At 25.4% G+C, this 15,887-nt stretch overlaps 1 protein-coding gene across 4 annotated transcripts in view; it reads right to left on the bottom strand.

Annotated features, from left to right (window-relative positions):
• Positions 1-15,887, bottom strand: part of LOC111038020 (neprilysin-2) — a 38,354-nt gene that overhangs the window by 4,187 nt on the left and 18,280 nt on the right. Inside the window, exons 1-6 of one of the 4 annotated variants that reach the window (XM_022320941.1) lie at positions 7,909-7,961; positions 7,028-7,132; positions 5,437-5,957; positions 4,377-4,436; positions 2,912-3,073; positions 14-97 (exon numbers count right to left, since the gene is read on the bottom strand). In XM_022320941.1, coding sequence (XP_022176633.1) covers positions 14-97; positions 2,912-3,073; positions 4,377-4,436; positions 5,437-5,839 — 709 coding nt within the window. In that variant the 5' untranslated portion in view covers positions 5,840-5,957; positions 7,028-7,132; positions 7,909-7,961. Of the gene's footprint in view, positions 1-13; positions 98-2,911; positions 3,074-4,376; positions 4,437-5,436; positions 5,958-6,778; positions 6,995-7,027; positions 7,133-7,254; positions 7,416-7,908; positions 7,962-15,887 lie in introns of those variants that run through there. The other 3 variants (XM_022320940.1, XM_022320939.1, XM_022320942.1) reach the window with 3 other exon arrangements.

Below are 15,887 nucleotides of genomic sequence, written 5' to 3' on the forward strand. Positions count from 1 at the left end.
GGAAAGTACTTACTAATATTCATGCATGATTTATAAAATAATTTTGCTTTGATTGTTGCTGAACTGTCAAGTCGATTTACTGATTCTTCCAGAAGACCTAAATAATTCAATACATTTAAAGTTACTAAGATACGTATGGATACAAGTATAGTATATACACTCATTTTTAATACCTACTACTCAAAATACCTTAGTAAATATAAACAGATTGGTTACATTTAAATGTATACATTCATCTTTATATTTTTAAGCTTCAAGTGATTTACATTTCAGTATGGCTAAAGCTAATTTGATAATTTTAAATTTGTTATAAGAAAACTCAAATTTTGTAGTTTTATAAAAAAAAAAACAAAATCAAGTAAAAATTAAATCTTCTACTTAATATTTTAGTTTTTCCTCATTTTATAACAAAATATAACTTATTAGTTGTTAGTATAATTATCATAGAAGGTAGTTTCTGAATAATTGAACTATATATTGTAAGTACTAAGGATAATAGTTAATGGTAATAATAATAGGTTTAAAGATGTGGGCAATGTATGCCCACTGGGCATGTACTGCTTGGCCTAGTACTGGAGTATAGGCATTCGTTTAATTTTAATTGAGATTTTAAAATAAAAAGGTATTAGATTAAAAATTTACAGCAAAATTACTCATTAAAAGAAACCCAGGAAAATCGTTTTGCTGTATTATAATATGTAATTGGTTTCGAGTGTAGTTAAATTAATATAGATTATTTCATCATTGAGAGTGGGTAGGCGATTGTAAGGTAAATGTTAAATTTCAATTAAAAAAAAAATCATCGCATACAAAAATCGATTCTGAGCGAAGACAGTATTTTATGATAAATCTATAATGATAAAAAGGGTAGTAATACCAAATTATTTTAGAATAAGTAGATACATGATATGGTAAGTTGAATTAATTTTCGAGCAAACATTGCATTTAGAAATTATATTGGGTGGATAAACTATAATAATTTACATAAAAGTTTCAAGTCCCCTTGAATAATTTTAATCAAAATTTAAAACTTAAACTTAAAATGCTTATAAAAAAATGACTGTGTATCTTCATAATTTTTTAATAGCTATAATATCAACTTATGAATGATCAAATTTGAAATATTTTTCCCAAGTACAACATTTTTATTCGATTTTTATAGAAAAAAAAGTAAACAAAAAAATAAAAAATGTATATTGTCTACGAATAGCTCAAAAACAGTTAAAATAATTTAATATTTACATTATGTGTAGACAACTGTAATATAAATATTTGATGACAATTTAAAGAATCTACAGTTATTCGTTTTAAATTACAACAAAAAACAAAATCGATTTTGTCAAAAACTGATTATTCTTAAAAATTGCTGTTTTCCCTTCATTTTTTTTTGTTTTAACAATTATTTTGATAATTACAGGGAATTTCAACATTTTTCTTTTCATAGTATTAACTACATCCAATTTTCTACCAATAAGCACCTTTAAAATAAAAATTAAAGGAATCCGAAAATCAATACTTTCATAAGTCTTCTCAGAATCTAAAATATCTTATCAAATGTGTGCAAAAAGGAAGTTATTAAAAAAATTGAAAAAATAATTTAAACATGCTGAAGTTCTATAAATATCTAAATTTTATAAAATTTGATAAATAATGGAAGAGTTTATCTAGTATGACAAGGTGGAACTTTAAAATGTATTTGTCTTATAATTGAGTTAGATAAAAGTTTAGTAAGAAATAATATTAAACTCACAATATGTCTTGGATTAACATGACATATGGAGGACAAGGAACTTTTAAAGAATAAGCAGCAAATGATATAAAATTGCATTGAACCCTTTGAACCTGTAGTGAATCTATAGATAATATTGAAAGTTAAAGAGAACAGAACAGTACTCTAGAATAGGTTTAACTAAGGAACAGTAGAGAATCTTTAATCTTTTAACGAAAGGTCCAATTTAAACTAAGAGGGAAAACATTGGACGAATCCGAGGATTTTAAAATAAACATTACTATAGACCTCATGAATATGTGTTTTATGGGACATATTAAATTATTGTTATTTACTTATAAGTTATTAGTTTATACCAACAATGTGAATAGAATCGTAGTATAAAAAGTTTGAAAATAGTATAAATATTTTGAAAAATTCAATATGTAGACATAGATAACAATAATATACGTAATGCCAAAAAGTTTCAATTATATAGAAAAATGACTAAGTATATAAAATAAATAGAGGAAAACTCGTAATTCTTCATTTGAATATCTCATTTCGTAATACATAGGTAACTTACACTCCGAACAACTAAAACAAAAAACGGATTGTGCTAATGTACTTTAGTTTAGATATTTTTAAAGAGCTAATGAGAAATCTTGTATCATATTTTCAAGCGTAAGCTGTCAACATTTCAAAGTATTTATGGTTATACATTGTTTAGTTTTAAAAAAATCGTAATTTTTTTATTTAGGTTTTCTCAAATTATTTTAAAAATCACTGGTATTTTCTATTTTCTATTTGCTCTCAAAAGTACAACTAGATACAATTTCTCATTAGAAACTACTCTCTATGTTGAATATTAAAGAATGTTTTCTGCTTCAAAACTTTATGACACAAAAAAAATATTTAACGAAGTATCAAAAATGCCTACACATCATTATAAAACCAACCCGTTCATTGCTACACTTTAAATCTAAAATAATTTTTTTCATCACAGAATAAATGGTACATTATTAAATTAAAGTAAATATTTGAAAATCTATGGTCTTGATTTATATAAAAATACCAAACATCAGATTCAAATAAGTATAAAATAGGGTGAAAATAGTTGGTGAATCACAGTGTATATAATACGATTACAATAGGTACTTAATTTTTAAATTATAAATTAATTATTTTATACGAAAAACTAACCTTTTAAAATAACTTGTAATCGATCAGCAAGCACTTCAAAAGTGTTAATACTGCTTTTATCTTCAGGAATTAAATGCCTTTTATCCCAGGTACCACAAGCATATTGATAAAAATCGTCACAAGGATCTGCAGTTGGATCCATTGCTGACAATAATGAAGCGGCTATACAAATATTTATATAATATAATATTTACACATTATATTACACCTTACAATATATTTTTTTTTTAATAATATAAAACTATTCATTACAAATAAATGTTATGTTGTACAGTTAATTTGTACCTTACGAATATGTAATCAAAGAAGTTATAAATAATTGGCTATACTTTTCATAAAGCATAGCATGAAAGTATAGGCTTTATTTAAACATAATTTAAAGTTAACATAATATATTAATGTGAATTAAATATTTTGTACGGGTGCTGAATTTAGTATTAGGTAGGTACGAATAATTAATTCAATTAAGGAATACATATTAGTTTATTTATAATAATATGTTCTTTAGCATTAAGGTAGATCTTACTTCATGTTATACTACATGTAAATGTAGTCATTCTGGCATAGCTATGAGTATGAAAATGAGGGCATATATTACCATGGGATATCAACTTTTGAAATGACCGTAACAAAATTCAATAACTGTATGATCAGCAAAATAATTAATCCTTTTAATAATAGCTATTTTATTATTATACACGATAATTACTTTATATTTAAACTAACCACAGTTTCCAACTAATTGTAGTTTTGTAACGATTTAAAATATATATACCTAAATATGCTACATTTTTAATTTTATGGTAGAGTATATTCATAATTACCTACATCATAGTTATTTATTTTAGACCTGACTTAGTATAGTATTTGTTTTATTGTTACTTGCCTTTATTTATTCATGAAATTTAAAAATAAATTCATAAGAGAAATAAGAATAACTACTTGAGATACTATAAATTAATTATAACATATTTTTACTGTTCAATTTTAATTGAAGAAACAAAAACGTAAAAATAGCATAACCGTAGAATAATAAAATTATTGGACGAAATAGTATTAGATACATTGTGTAATCAAACTTCTAAAAATATTATAAATTACATTTGAAATTAAAAAAAAATCTTTTTTTAATCTCATCATTTATTTAATTAATTTGAGCTATTTAAAAATGAGTCTTAGAAATATTTTAAATTATTATATTTTGAAATTATTTAAATATAACTTAATTGTATGGAAATTATCAATTAAATTATATGAAAATGCTAAAGCTAGATAAATTATACGATAATGACACAACTCAATAAATTTGAAATAACATTAATGATGCATTGAATCAAATATTGATACGAATCATAATACTGTTACAAGAAAATCTGACACCTAGTTTTTTCGTTTATTCTTTAACGATTAAATAATGTGATTTTTTCTTATGAAAAACTAATGTACCTAATATATAATTACTTACCTGTTTTAACGCATTCTTCTTTCATGCATATGTTGGGTACGTTATTTGAGAACCAGCTACCTAAAATAATTAAACAATAATACACTGAATTTATCATAAATATTATTTAAATATAATAATAACAATAATTAGTGTAAGATGTCGTTGTTATTGGGTATTGAACTATTGATTAATGATTGTTAGTATTAATAGTGTCAAGGTCAATTAAAACCGGTCGTATTGATGTCCTATAGGCATTTTTAATGACTAAAAGTTGTACAAGTCATATTATTATGAAAGATTTTGACAAATAATGTTCACTTTATGTACTCGAGACGTGTTTTTTCGAACAATTGTCAACATTGTGTGTTTTGATTTAATACTTTATAGATATGTATAAGTATAACCTTATAGCTATTTGTGGTTATGCTTTTGTAATTTTTGACACTGGAGTCTGGAAGCAAGGTTTCTTGATGTAATTTATAGAAAGATATTATAAGTACGAATAGGGGGATAATCATTTTTAACGCTGAATTATAGTTGAAGGTTATGTTATTTACTTCCGATAAAATTGTTTGAATACTATAATCAAATAGTGGACATTCTTTACACTGTTATAGAAGCGTTAAGTGACTAAAGGGATTGTAATAATAGTACTTTATATCATAATATATTCTGGATCACAAAAATTAACATAATTCATACTAAATTTTAATTTTAAAGATTATTTTTCCCCAAAAAAATATTAATTTAATCTATTTATCTAATTAATTAATCTCGTGTATTCAAATTCACAATTTAATTTTTATTGCACAATGGATAGTATTTGGAAAGACTGTAAATAATAATAAAATAATTCTGTAAAAGAGTTATTTAATAAAAATAAATTAAAAATAACTGTACGAACTCTAGTTTTTATTCAGAATTTGGAATTAGAATTAGAAAATTATTTTGATAAATTATTATAATATATTTTTCACTGGTTATTAAATCACTTCATTTATTACATAGATTTTATTTCGTAAATTGTGTATTGAATTATGTTATGATGAAGTAAATTGATTGTAACATGTTTACTTACTTTGACATTTTTGATCATTAGTTCCAAATGTGCATTCTATTTTCGCAAAAAAATATACCAACGAGGCGAGTAAGGTGAAAAACAATGTTAGACAAATGAAAAGTACTAATTTTTCAGTATTCGTTTCGGGAACCAATATCCGATAGCACGTAGAACTTGTTGTATGTCTAGGCACTTGTATAGGACTAACGTCACGGACACGAAACTTGCTCTTGGATGGTCGTTCGTCAGGAGATGTAATCCGTACATCGGGTAAAAGAGCTTTTTGATACTGTCTCCCGAAATATCCATTGTTTGTTACCTCATTGCCTTTTATGTTTCCAACCTCTAAATCATCTTTACATGGTCTAAGCGGAGACCCTTCTTTGCACGTTATGATCGTAGGAGAATTATTTGTCATCATGATTTATTTAAATGTATAAAAATCCAATTTCATAATTTATCCAACAATTCATTTTGGTGCATAAAATATCCATTTTAATTGTTTTCATGTTGTTTTCGTAGTCTTCATAAATCGTTTTCTAAAAAATACACTATTGAAAACAATTTGAACACTACAGTTTGTTATAGTACAAAATTTAAATTTAAGTTAATCGAAAAATTGAAAATTGGTTATTATATAAACCTACCCCCCCCCCCCTAAAATAGTTAAGTATTATAATAGTTTTAAAAGAAAAACCTGATTTATTTCTTTACCTATATATATTTTTAACTGATTAATCAACTATTCATTCATTATTATGCCAACTACATTATGTAACATAGTATTATGTAATTTAACAAAAATAATAAGCTATGATTTTAATATTTAAATTACATTATTCATCAGCTTTTTATTTTTTAGTAAATTAATCTGTATAATTAAAATTTAAAATAACCAAAATTGATTTAAGTGTATAGTCATAAACTTACAATAAAAATAAACCTAAACAAAGAGGAAAAATCACAATTTGTAATTACTTGATTATACCATAAATTTGAATCAACGAATATCAAAAAATAACTAGGTGTGTATTTTTCCAAACATAAAATTGTAAGCATTTCATGTAGAAACTTATGAATTTCTCAATGTTAATTTATATATGAACATTAAAAAATATAGAAATTTTAATGATAATATTATGTTCATTGTTCATGAAAATTTATCGAAAATAGTCCAAATATCTCTAAAAATATTTATTATATAAAATATAATATAATTTTTAAATTATATTATATAAAATATAATATAATTTTTAAATTATTGAAAAAAAAAGTTTTTTAATGCCGAGTATTTTTAGCTTATAAATTATGTATAAGTGTAAATACATACATTATATATAAATAACATTTCATTACTTACTTAACTATAATTAGTAGTCGTCTAATATATATCCACACTATGTCATGTATCACATTAGTTTACGATTATCTTATTTACAATCATCCACTTTTTAATATCTTACAGAATTTATTAACTAAAATAAGCTAAGACACTATACAAGTAAGTAAGGCAACTGCCGGGAACCTAAAACTATACTAGTATCCATTTAAAGAGACTGACTGCTTTATATACAAGTGAACTTGATGAAAAAATAACACAATACTATACCTAAGTATATTATCATTCGACAACCTTCGACTACTTTCGCCACGGGCACGCGCTTCCTTTTTCGCGCTGATTCTTTCTCACGGGTGCCAATCAATGACTGCTTTTCTGAAATACACACCAATTATTATGATCGATCAACAGCTTCCGAAAGATTTCACACCGCCATAATACAGTTAAAAGTAAATATAACGACGTCGAAAATCGTTAGTGTGTTATGAATTTATTACATTTATAGACTTAATCGATCCGTTCGATATATTATAACGACACAACAAACAACCCAAACAAAAACTACATTGTTAAAATAATGGGCGTTTTACAAAATTTTGAAACAGGTAGCATGCAAAAAAAAAATGAAACCAGGATGCTGCACTGTGTCCGGCGACAAGGATATGCAATCAATAAACACCAAAAGAGTTAGCATGTAGTTTCGTTGTATGATCCTAGATGGAGCTAAAATTATAGAAGCAAAATAGATAGCAAATTAATATTAAATAATTATTAAAAAATATATTAAGTTATGATTTGTGAGTACATTCAATTAATGAATGTCAATTGTTTCTTGTCTATTTATATCTTAAAACGTAATATTGAAAAATATTATATTATATATTATATATTATATAACTTACAATACAGACATATATATATAATATATTAATATGTAACTTATCCTATTATAATTTTTTGAATTTTATTATTCCAACTATACGAAATGATTTTTAAAAAATAATATTTATTGAATATTAATTTTTGTAAACAAAATAGATTAATGCCATATCTATTAATTTTAAAATTAAAAAAATATATTATCATCTGTTTCATAAAAAATTAAAAATTAAAAAATACTCATGAATCATGATATATTTTATTTTACTCACAATATTTAAAATATCTAGTATTTACAGCAATACCATTGATTTTTGTTTACACGCTGCATGCAACACACTTTTTACTTACCTAATCATTGTAACTATAATGAACTAATTTAGTAATACACCTAAAAATATTTCAGATCATCGTAACCCGCATAATACATAAAGTCATTTGGGTTGACTATATAATTATGTGTACATAATCACGTACGTATTAATTAATAATCAACAAATTGTTTTTGTTAACCATGAACACGTTTCACATTGAAAATTTCAATTCAATTTTAGTTCTTGCACTTGTTACATTTTAAAAATTAAAATTAAATATAATAAAGTCTAGTTTTAAATACTTTAAGTGAAGTTATTTATTTTATTATTTATAATAGGTATATTCTATGACCAATGTGCATATATATATAGTTATGCTTTTTGTATATATATATAGTCCCAATTTATAATAATAACAAGAACCGTGTGAGGACTAAACTGACTCCGCAGGTTAGGCATTAACCTTAAAACAAAATTAACAAAATACACTTAATATTGTCAACAAACATTTTGTTATTAATTTTTATTTGATCCACACACACACCACAAGTCCAGCTCTGGCGTGTAGCTGATGCCTGATATGAATAATGAATATATTACCCATTATTTATCTATAAGCACTTAATTTTATTAAAACTCACCAGAATAATAGTAACTTTTAGATTTAAGCAAATTCATATAAATTCTTTACCTTGCATAAAATCTGGAGTTAGAATTACAAAAATAAAGTCAAAATGTTTTGTACTTATAACAAAATACAAAGATAACATATACATTCATACATATAATAATTATTATGATACATAACATTCTTTTATGGTAACATAATACTAAATATTTCTCATTGTAAACATAATAGAAAAATTGTTATATACTGATTATTGAGTATAGATAATCCTTTTTTCATATCGCTTTGAAATGTGAAACTAGTCTTTAAGGTTTGCAGTACATTATAATTTATAATGAATCAATATTATTTGTAATTACTACGGGTGACTCAAAAGTCAAAGATGCTATGATTTTATTGAAGTGATAATTAATTGGTAAGAAATGTATAAATAAGTCAATTATTATTAACATACAAATTTTATTGTGTCTATGTATGATGCACCTAAGTATTAAAATTTTAAAATTTTACAAATATTTTAGTGCACTTTTTTAATTAGATTACTCTATCCTAGTATCCTACGTAGTACTAATATTATAATCGGATGTCAAACACAAGCAGTTGTTGTAGATAAGTTCATTGTGCATACCGAATACAAATTTATTTACAGATACATATTATTCACATTTATAATTACGAAATTCTTCGGTTTATTAATAAATTAGAGTATTAGATATCATTTATAGCTGTAGTCTTAAGACGACGTAGTAGTGTATGTTATCTCCGTCTTACGAACGCATACATGGAAAACTTTACATTCAGAATAATCCATATTCTGTTATTTTTAAAATTATAATGAATTGCTACATTATAATATTTAAAAATAAAAATATTATTGATTATGATTTATGAGTATTTAACAAAAAAATTACAATTTTAAAATGCTCATAACTTACTTAATAATTAAAATTTCATACTTGAGGACATAGATAATATTCTTAATTTTAAATTTGATAATGGTTCAATTCACTCTATAGAGGAAAACAGATTCTTCTGAATTTGAAAGTAAAATAATAATATGCTACGTTATCCGTTGGAAGGACGTAGACGACATATAATGCGGGCTACGATATCCTCTAAATAGTATATATATATATATATATATATTGTCTTATAACAATAATATCAATGTAAGTACCTGTCATAGTATATTAATGACCCGAGCAGATAACAATAATCGAGCTTTAATATTTATAAGCTTACATTAAAATTTGGATAGTATAAACGTAAATTAAGGAAAACACCGAAACGTACATTTTTTTAAAATAATCTATTTAACAACATTTAAGAAAAAATTAAGTTTATGAATTTAGTGTAGTATTAGAAGCGTAAAGGAAATTATTCGAAACATTTTAAATAATTTAGGTAATGAATAAACGTGCAGCTATTATCACCGCTTCATGGTTATATGGCATTTATTATTAAAATATTTCAGAAAAATAAGAAAACATTAATAATTGTAATCATGTCCAATGAACTAAAATAATTTAAAAATAAAATTGTTTCTCTATTTTAAACATACTTATATAGTTATATAAATAAGCTTTTGGAATATCTCAGTTATTTGTATGTTAATTATATATCAATATATATAGGCTTATAATATTATGATATAATTATTGTTTTACATTTAAGTTGCAATAGAATTTTTGTACAGTTATACCAAGACCTTTCAACCAGATACAGTTACCACACTTGTATTAATAAAAAATTATGGATGATTCTCTTATTCCAGTCAAAGGTTTGGCGGGGTGTGCAGAGGGAATGGCTCCACGCCTCCACCAATCCCACCCTCGGTTATGTACATACATTTTCATTAAAAACCAAGACTGAGCGATCGATAATCTGTTCAGGAGCATCTGCCTTTGCTATCTTGGCCTCTTTTTTTGTTTTGTATCGAGAGATATTTCGTTTGGTCTTAACTCTTATGAAATAATTTCCATTTTGAAAACTATTCCAACCCAACATTTATACATTATTGCATGTTGAATATTGATATACGTAGTAGGTTTGTAAGTATACTAATTAGTATAGGTAATAATTAATAGATAATTAAATACAAATTGATAAAAATCAGTAGGAAAAACAATTTCAGTTTAAAACAATGATTATATTATTTTGATAGATGATTTTTAAATTGTCTGTACTTCAAACCGTTAAATATTATTTTAAATCTATTATTGATAAGTGATAACAAATTATACATAATTTTCCTTCTAACATTCATAATTTCAATACTTGAATTATTAAATAAATTCCATTTTCATTTTTATTTTTTATTTAAAAAATCACTTAAATCATTCAATTAAAAAATGTAATAGAAATAATAATTGTCAATTTCAATTTTTCGATATTTTAATATTATTAAATGAAACATTTTTAACATTTTAAAAAAATAAAAATTATATGTTTTTAGTAAGTACCTATAAGAGAGTAATTATCTATTTTCTATAGGTATGCTGCATATTATATTTTAATAATCAAATTACAAATACCATGTTAATAGTATTTTTCCATGCAGTTTTTTTTTTTAATTTAATAAAATTCACCTTCAAGTAACGAATACTGTTAACTATGTAAATTTAGATGACCTATGTGTACTGTATAGACATATAAAACTCATGTGTTATAAGTTATAACTATTTAAAAAAATAATTCAATATGGACGATTTAATATTTTATCAAAATTGAATGTCTATAATTATTGTGTTTAAAATGATTGAAATTTCATTGGTAGGTATTTTATTATTGGTTACTAAAATAATATTTGTACAAACTTTATTCAACATCCACGGTTATCAATAATATAAGTGTATAATTGAAATTAAAAAACGATCATGTATAAAAATAATAACCACTCTGTACTTTATTATATACTAACCATAGATAATATATATCTATACTAGGCAGTGTATATATAAATATAATTTATTATACCAACACTTAACCTTTAGTTAGGCATAACATTATTATTTGTTATTGTTATAAATAGGTACACAAAATGTTAGGCTCCGTGCAGCTTCTGAGCATACGTTTAAAATTAATATAAAAATCAAATCTCAAAGTAACATATATTTTTACTACCGACATTATACAATATGCACAATAAATTGTTAATTTCTTTTAACTATATATACTACCTTTATATATTGTCTATAATATAATGTATGTATCCACCTATATTCAGATATAATATCTACAACTTACGACAATGTTCTTTTCAATCTTTTCTTTCTTAGTAAGTGTATAAGACACTAAGATTTACTATATAAAGTCAATATTTAACATGATAGTCTAATATGATATTTAATATTCGGTCGTAGAAAACATATTTTGGATAAGGCACAAAGATAAAAGTTGTAGATTTAATATTATTATTATTTTTATTTATTTTATTTCTCAGAAACACGAGTTTTGGCCCGTACTGTGATTCTAGTGGAGGGGAGGGAGAGCAAAAATATTAGGTAACGATTTATGGGCCCACACACGAACTTAATGTTCAGTGCGACCCATTATCTCCTTGAAGAATAAATAAAAATTAAAAAAAAAAATTTTTTTTTAAATAACGGACCCTAATTAAAACTAAATTTCTTGGAATCACTTAAAAATAATTATTATTTTTAAAATCACTTGATTGCAATTGTCAGAATTTTTCCTAGCGACCATAAAAAAATTGCTGAGTAAATCGGAAATTATTAACTCAAAGTACCAAATGGGCCAGAGTCAAATGTATGGTGGGAAGGCGATATAACGACTCCCCCCTTGGAACTATTTTTAACAGACTCATTTAATATTTAATTTAAAATCATGATGCCCTAGAACCCTTGGTAGTAGGTGAATTATGTTTAAAAATATATAATAGTAGTATATAGTACTATAGTCTGCAGATAATAAGTTTTACCGACAAACTTAGTAAATTATAATCGTACTTAGCAAACAGAATTTATACGTTACAAAACGATATCCCAACATTTAGTTATCTATACAACATTTTTAACTTAACAGATTTCAATAGGATAGTCATACTATACTAGATTATAGAAATTCAGAATAAAACGAATACAAATAATTGAATCTCATCCGCTATGTTTTGGGTTGGTAAAATGTCCATAGATATAAAATTGCAAACTGTTTATGTAATATATCGAAATACCAAAGATACATGATGTATTATTTATCAATATATATTAGAAATGTCAACTTACCACTCCACTATCCCTAAGTTAAAAGACTAGTTACGCCTATGTAATATCGCTTTTTATCGTCATAATAAAATATTAAATATGTATTAATTATGTTTACTGTATTATTTGGTTTAAATAGTCTACATGTTTGTTTGTTGACTATTGTATATATTATATTATAATAACATGGTCAAGTCATGGGTAAGTGAGAAAATACCAGATTTGGTCAATTAAACCTAAGCCACAATTTTAAGTTTTTAGTGTTAAAATGTCTTCAAATCTCCCTACCACAATGCAACCATAGACACTCCAACAATTATTTTCCACTGACCATAATGATTACATAAATAAGACATTTAATACAAATATTATTTCATAAACCATTGTAACAAAACAATGTAGTCATATTATATTTTGATAGAATTATAGGCACTAGTGTACCTATTATATAGGTATGCAGTCGTTTAAACATATCATTATCAATGTTAGTAGTAAAAAATAAATTTATTTCAAATTGAGAAAACATAAATTAAATAAGTTATAGATAGGTATATGGGTTACTAAAATACTAACTAAAATAATAATTATAATGGCCAGTGGAGTTTGGAAGAATATGTAATTATCCAAAGCTCGGCGACTGGAGAGGGTATCTGCTCTTCTCACCACTTAAGATGCATTAAAACTGTGATAACTTAATTACACATTACCTACAAACACAAAATAGATTGCCGAAATTATATATTACCCATTGGCCGTTAGTAGCCATTAACCGACAAATTAAATTAAATATTTTTTACTGAAACAAAATATACTATAGGTACCTATTAAAAAATTACTTCATTATAATATTATACATACATATAGACATCAATCATAGATAATAGTTGTTTACATCTATAATACATTAATACACAACCCAACTTTCTATTTTTCTGCAGACTCAACTTATGAATAAGTCATTCGTCTAACATAATTTTGATATTTCTTTGACATACCAATATATATAGCAAAAGCAACACCATCTATTAGATTCTTACCCATACACCGGGCCGTATTACCGCTTAGGCTGTGTACGCTAAAGCCTAGGGTGGCCAATTTTAAAGGGTGGCAAATTTTTTTTGTGTGACCAAAAAACTACGTTGAGATATTAGTAAAATATCAATACCCATGTAAATTAGGCGTTAAATTTATTTCAGCCTATAGGCCGCAAAAACCTTAATCCGGCCCTGCCCATACATGATCGTTTTTTCCAATAATTATTCTACACCATACAGCTACTATAATTAATACAGTATTAATATATAGTGACTATAATTGTATAGCCGAGTGGAAGGTCGGCCCGTGAAAAAGAATCACATGTGCGGCGGAGTATATGTTTAAGGTGGTGGACGCTGGATGGAGAAGACGCTATGTAAGGAGAACCAGTACCAAAACCTAGAATGATGTAAGGCTTTCCTGTTGGTAAGTCTGGACGGTATCTCGGCAATCGAGAAAAAAAAGAGCAAACGCAAATGCGGGAATGAAAAAGAGCGAAACAAAATAAGCAAAAATCCATCTCTCTAAATATTTTATATTGGCTGTGTATAATAACTATTTTTTAGGATCCAATAAGTCCTCGATAACAATTCAATAAGATTACGTTTATGATCATTATCATAAATTATTGATTTACCGTCTTTTCTTATCTTCGGTCCTAAGTTGAATTTGTTATTTTAATCTTTCCAGTCTTCAGAATATTTTCAGAATTTAAGTATACCTACTAACTTACTCTTAAACACTTTACCTTTTTTGAGTTAAAATGCAGTACCTATATTAAATTACAGCAAAGAAAACATTTGCTACAGTTAAATGGTTCTTATAAGTTATACGTCTTATAGTAAAGAAAAAATATTTCATAGCATGATAAATAGAATTTATTTTATTTTAATTATATTATTTATACACATTACACATATGAATGTATTAATTCAATATTCAGTTTTAGTTATATTATATTATATTTTTTGCTAATATTTTTAGTCGCTCATTTTGTTTTTTTCTTTTTCTCACTGATTTTGTTCTTTTATTTTCAATTTTTTTCAAAGACCCATCTAACTCCCCTCCCCACAAAAAAAAGTCCACGCACCCATTCAGGACTCTGGAATTCGCACTTATGGCGCTTTACACTTACTAGAATCCGTTAAGGTTGGCAGTCTCCGGTCCCCTGTGTATGTCATAATTATTGTAATTTTGATTATTTCAATAAACGATGCCGCATGAGAACAAACCTTGTGAAAACAGTTTCCCCACATATAGTGGTTCATAACGTGAAAAAGTATCTATAATACTATAATAGTATAATCTATTGTAAATTTAGAATATCCGTGTTTATTTTCTCAGAACCAACACAAGGCATTTGATCATTATCTGAATATTATTGTCATTTGTCATTTTGTCAACAAAATAACGTCAATTTCTACTGACTCGTGTTTTCACTGTACACCATAAAAATACCCATCTATATCATTAATACAATTTTTAAAAGGTCGATGATTGATGAATATAATTGAATAATATAGAAGTAGCTATAACATTTTCTTGTTCGGGTTCGTAGACGTGAAATCCCGGTAACATTTGAATTTTGATATTAGCAATCGTTTGGTAATCGATAGTATAGGTATTTATTTTCAATACCTAAATCTTTAAAGGGGATCAGTGGTGGACAGTTTTTAAGAAGTTCAAAATAGGCAATTTTCAAATTTTAAATGTGGGTCTTGTAAATGTGTGAGTAGTAAGTGATCATTAGTGTGTGAAACTGGGTTTAAAAGAAATAGCAGAGTTCCAGCACGTGCATGTACAAGTCACCGCCTCGAAGTTGCGCGCTTAAACAATAAACAATTTATGCTCATATTTATTATTTTGTATGATGTACTTTTTGTCCACCCTACAGATCAATCAAATAATGCGATAACACTTCAGAAAACTGATCTGAATTCGTTATAATGTCTACTTGAGATTGGCCAGTCTACAATTTAAGAATTCTGATTAAAATTTCGAATAATCAACGTTTGAAAAATCTAAAATTTCAAAATATTCAAACTTAATTT

The sequence above is a fragment of the Myzus persicae genome, unplaced genomic scaffold (genome assembly GCF_001856785.1).
Source record: "Myzus persicae strain clone G006 unplaced genomic scaffold, MPER_G0061.0, whole genome shotgun sequence".
NCBI classification, from domain to species: domain Eukaryota; kingdom Metazoa; phylum Arthropoda; class Insecta; order Hemiptera; family Aphididae; genus Myzus; species Myzus persicae.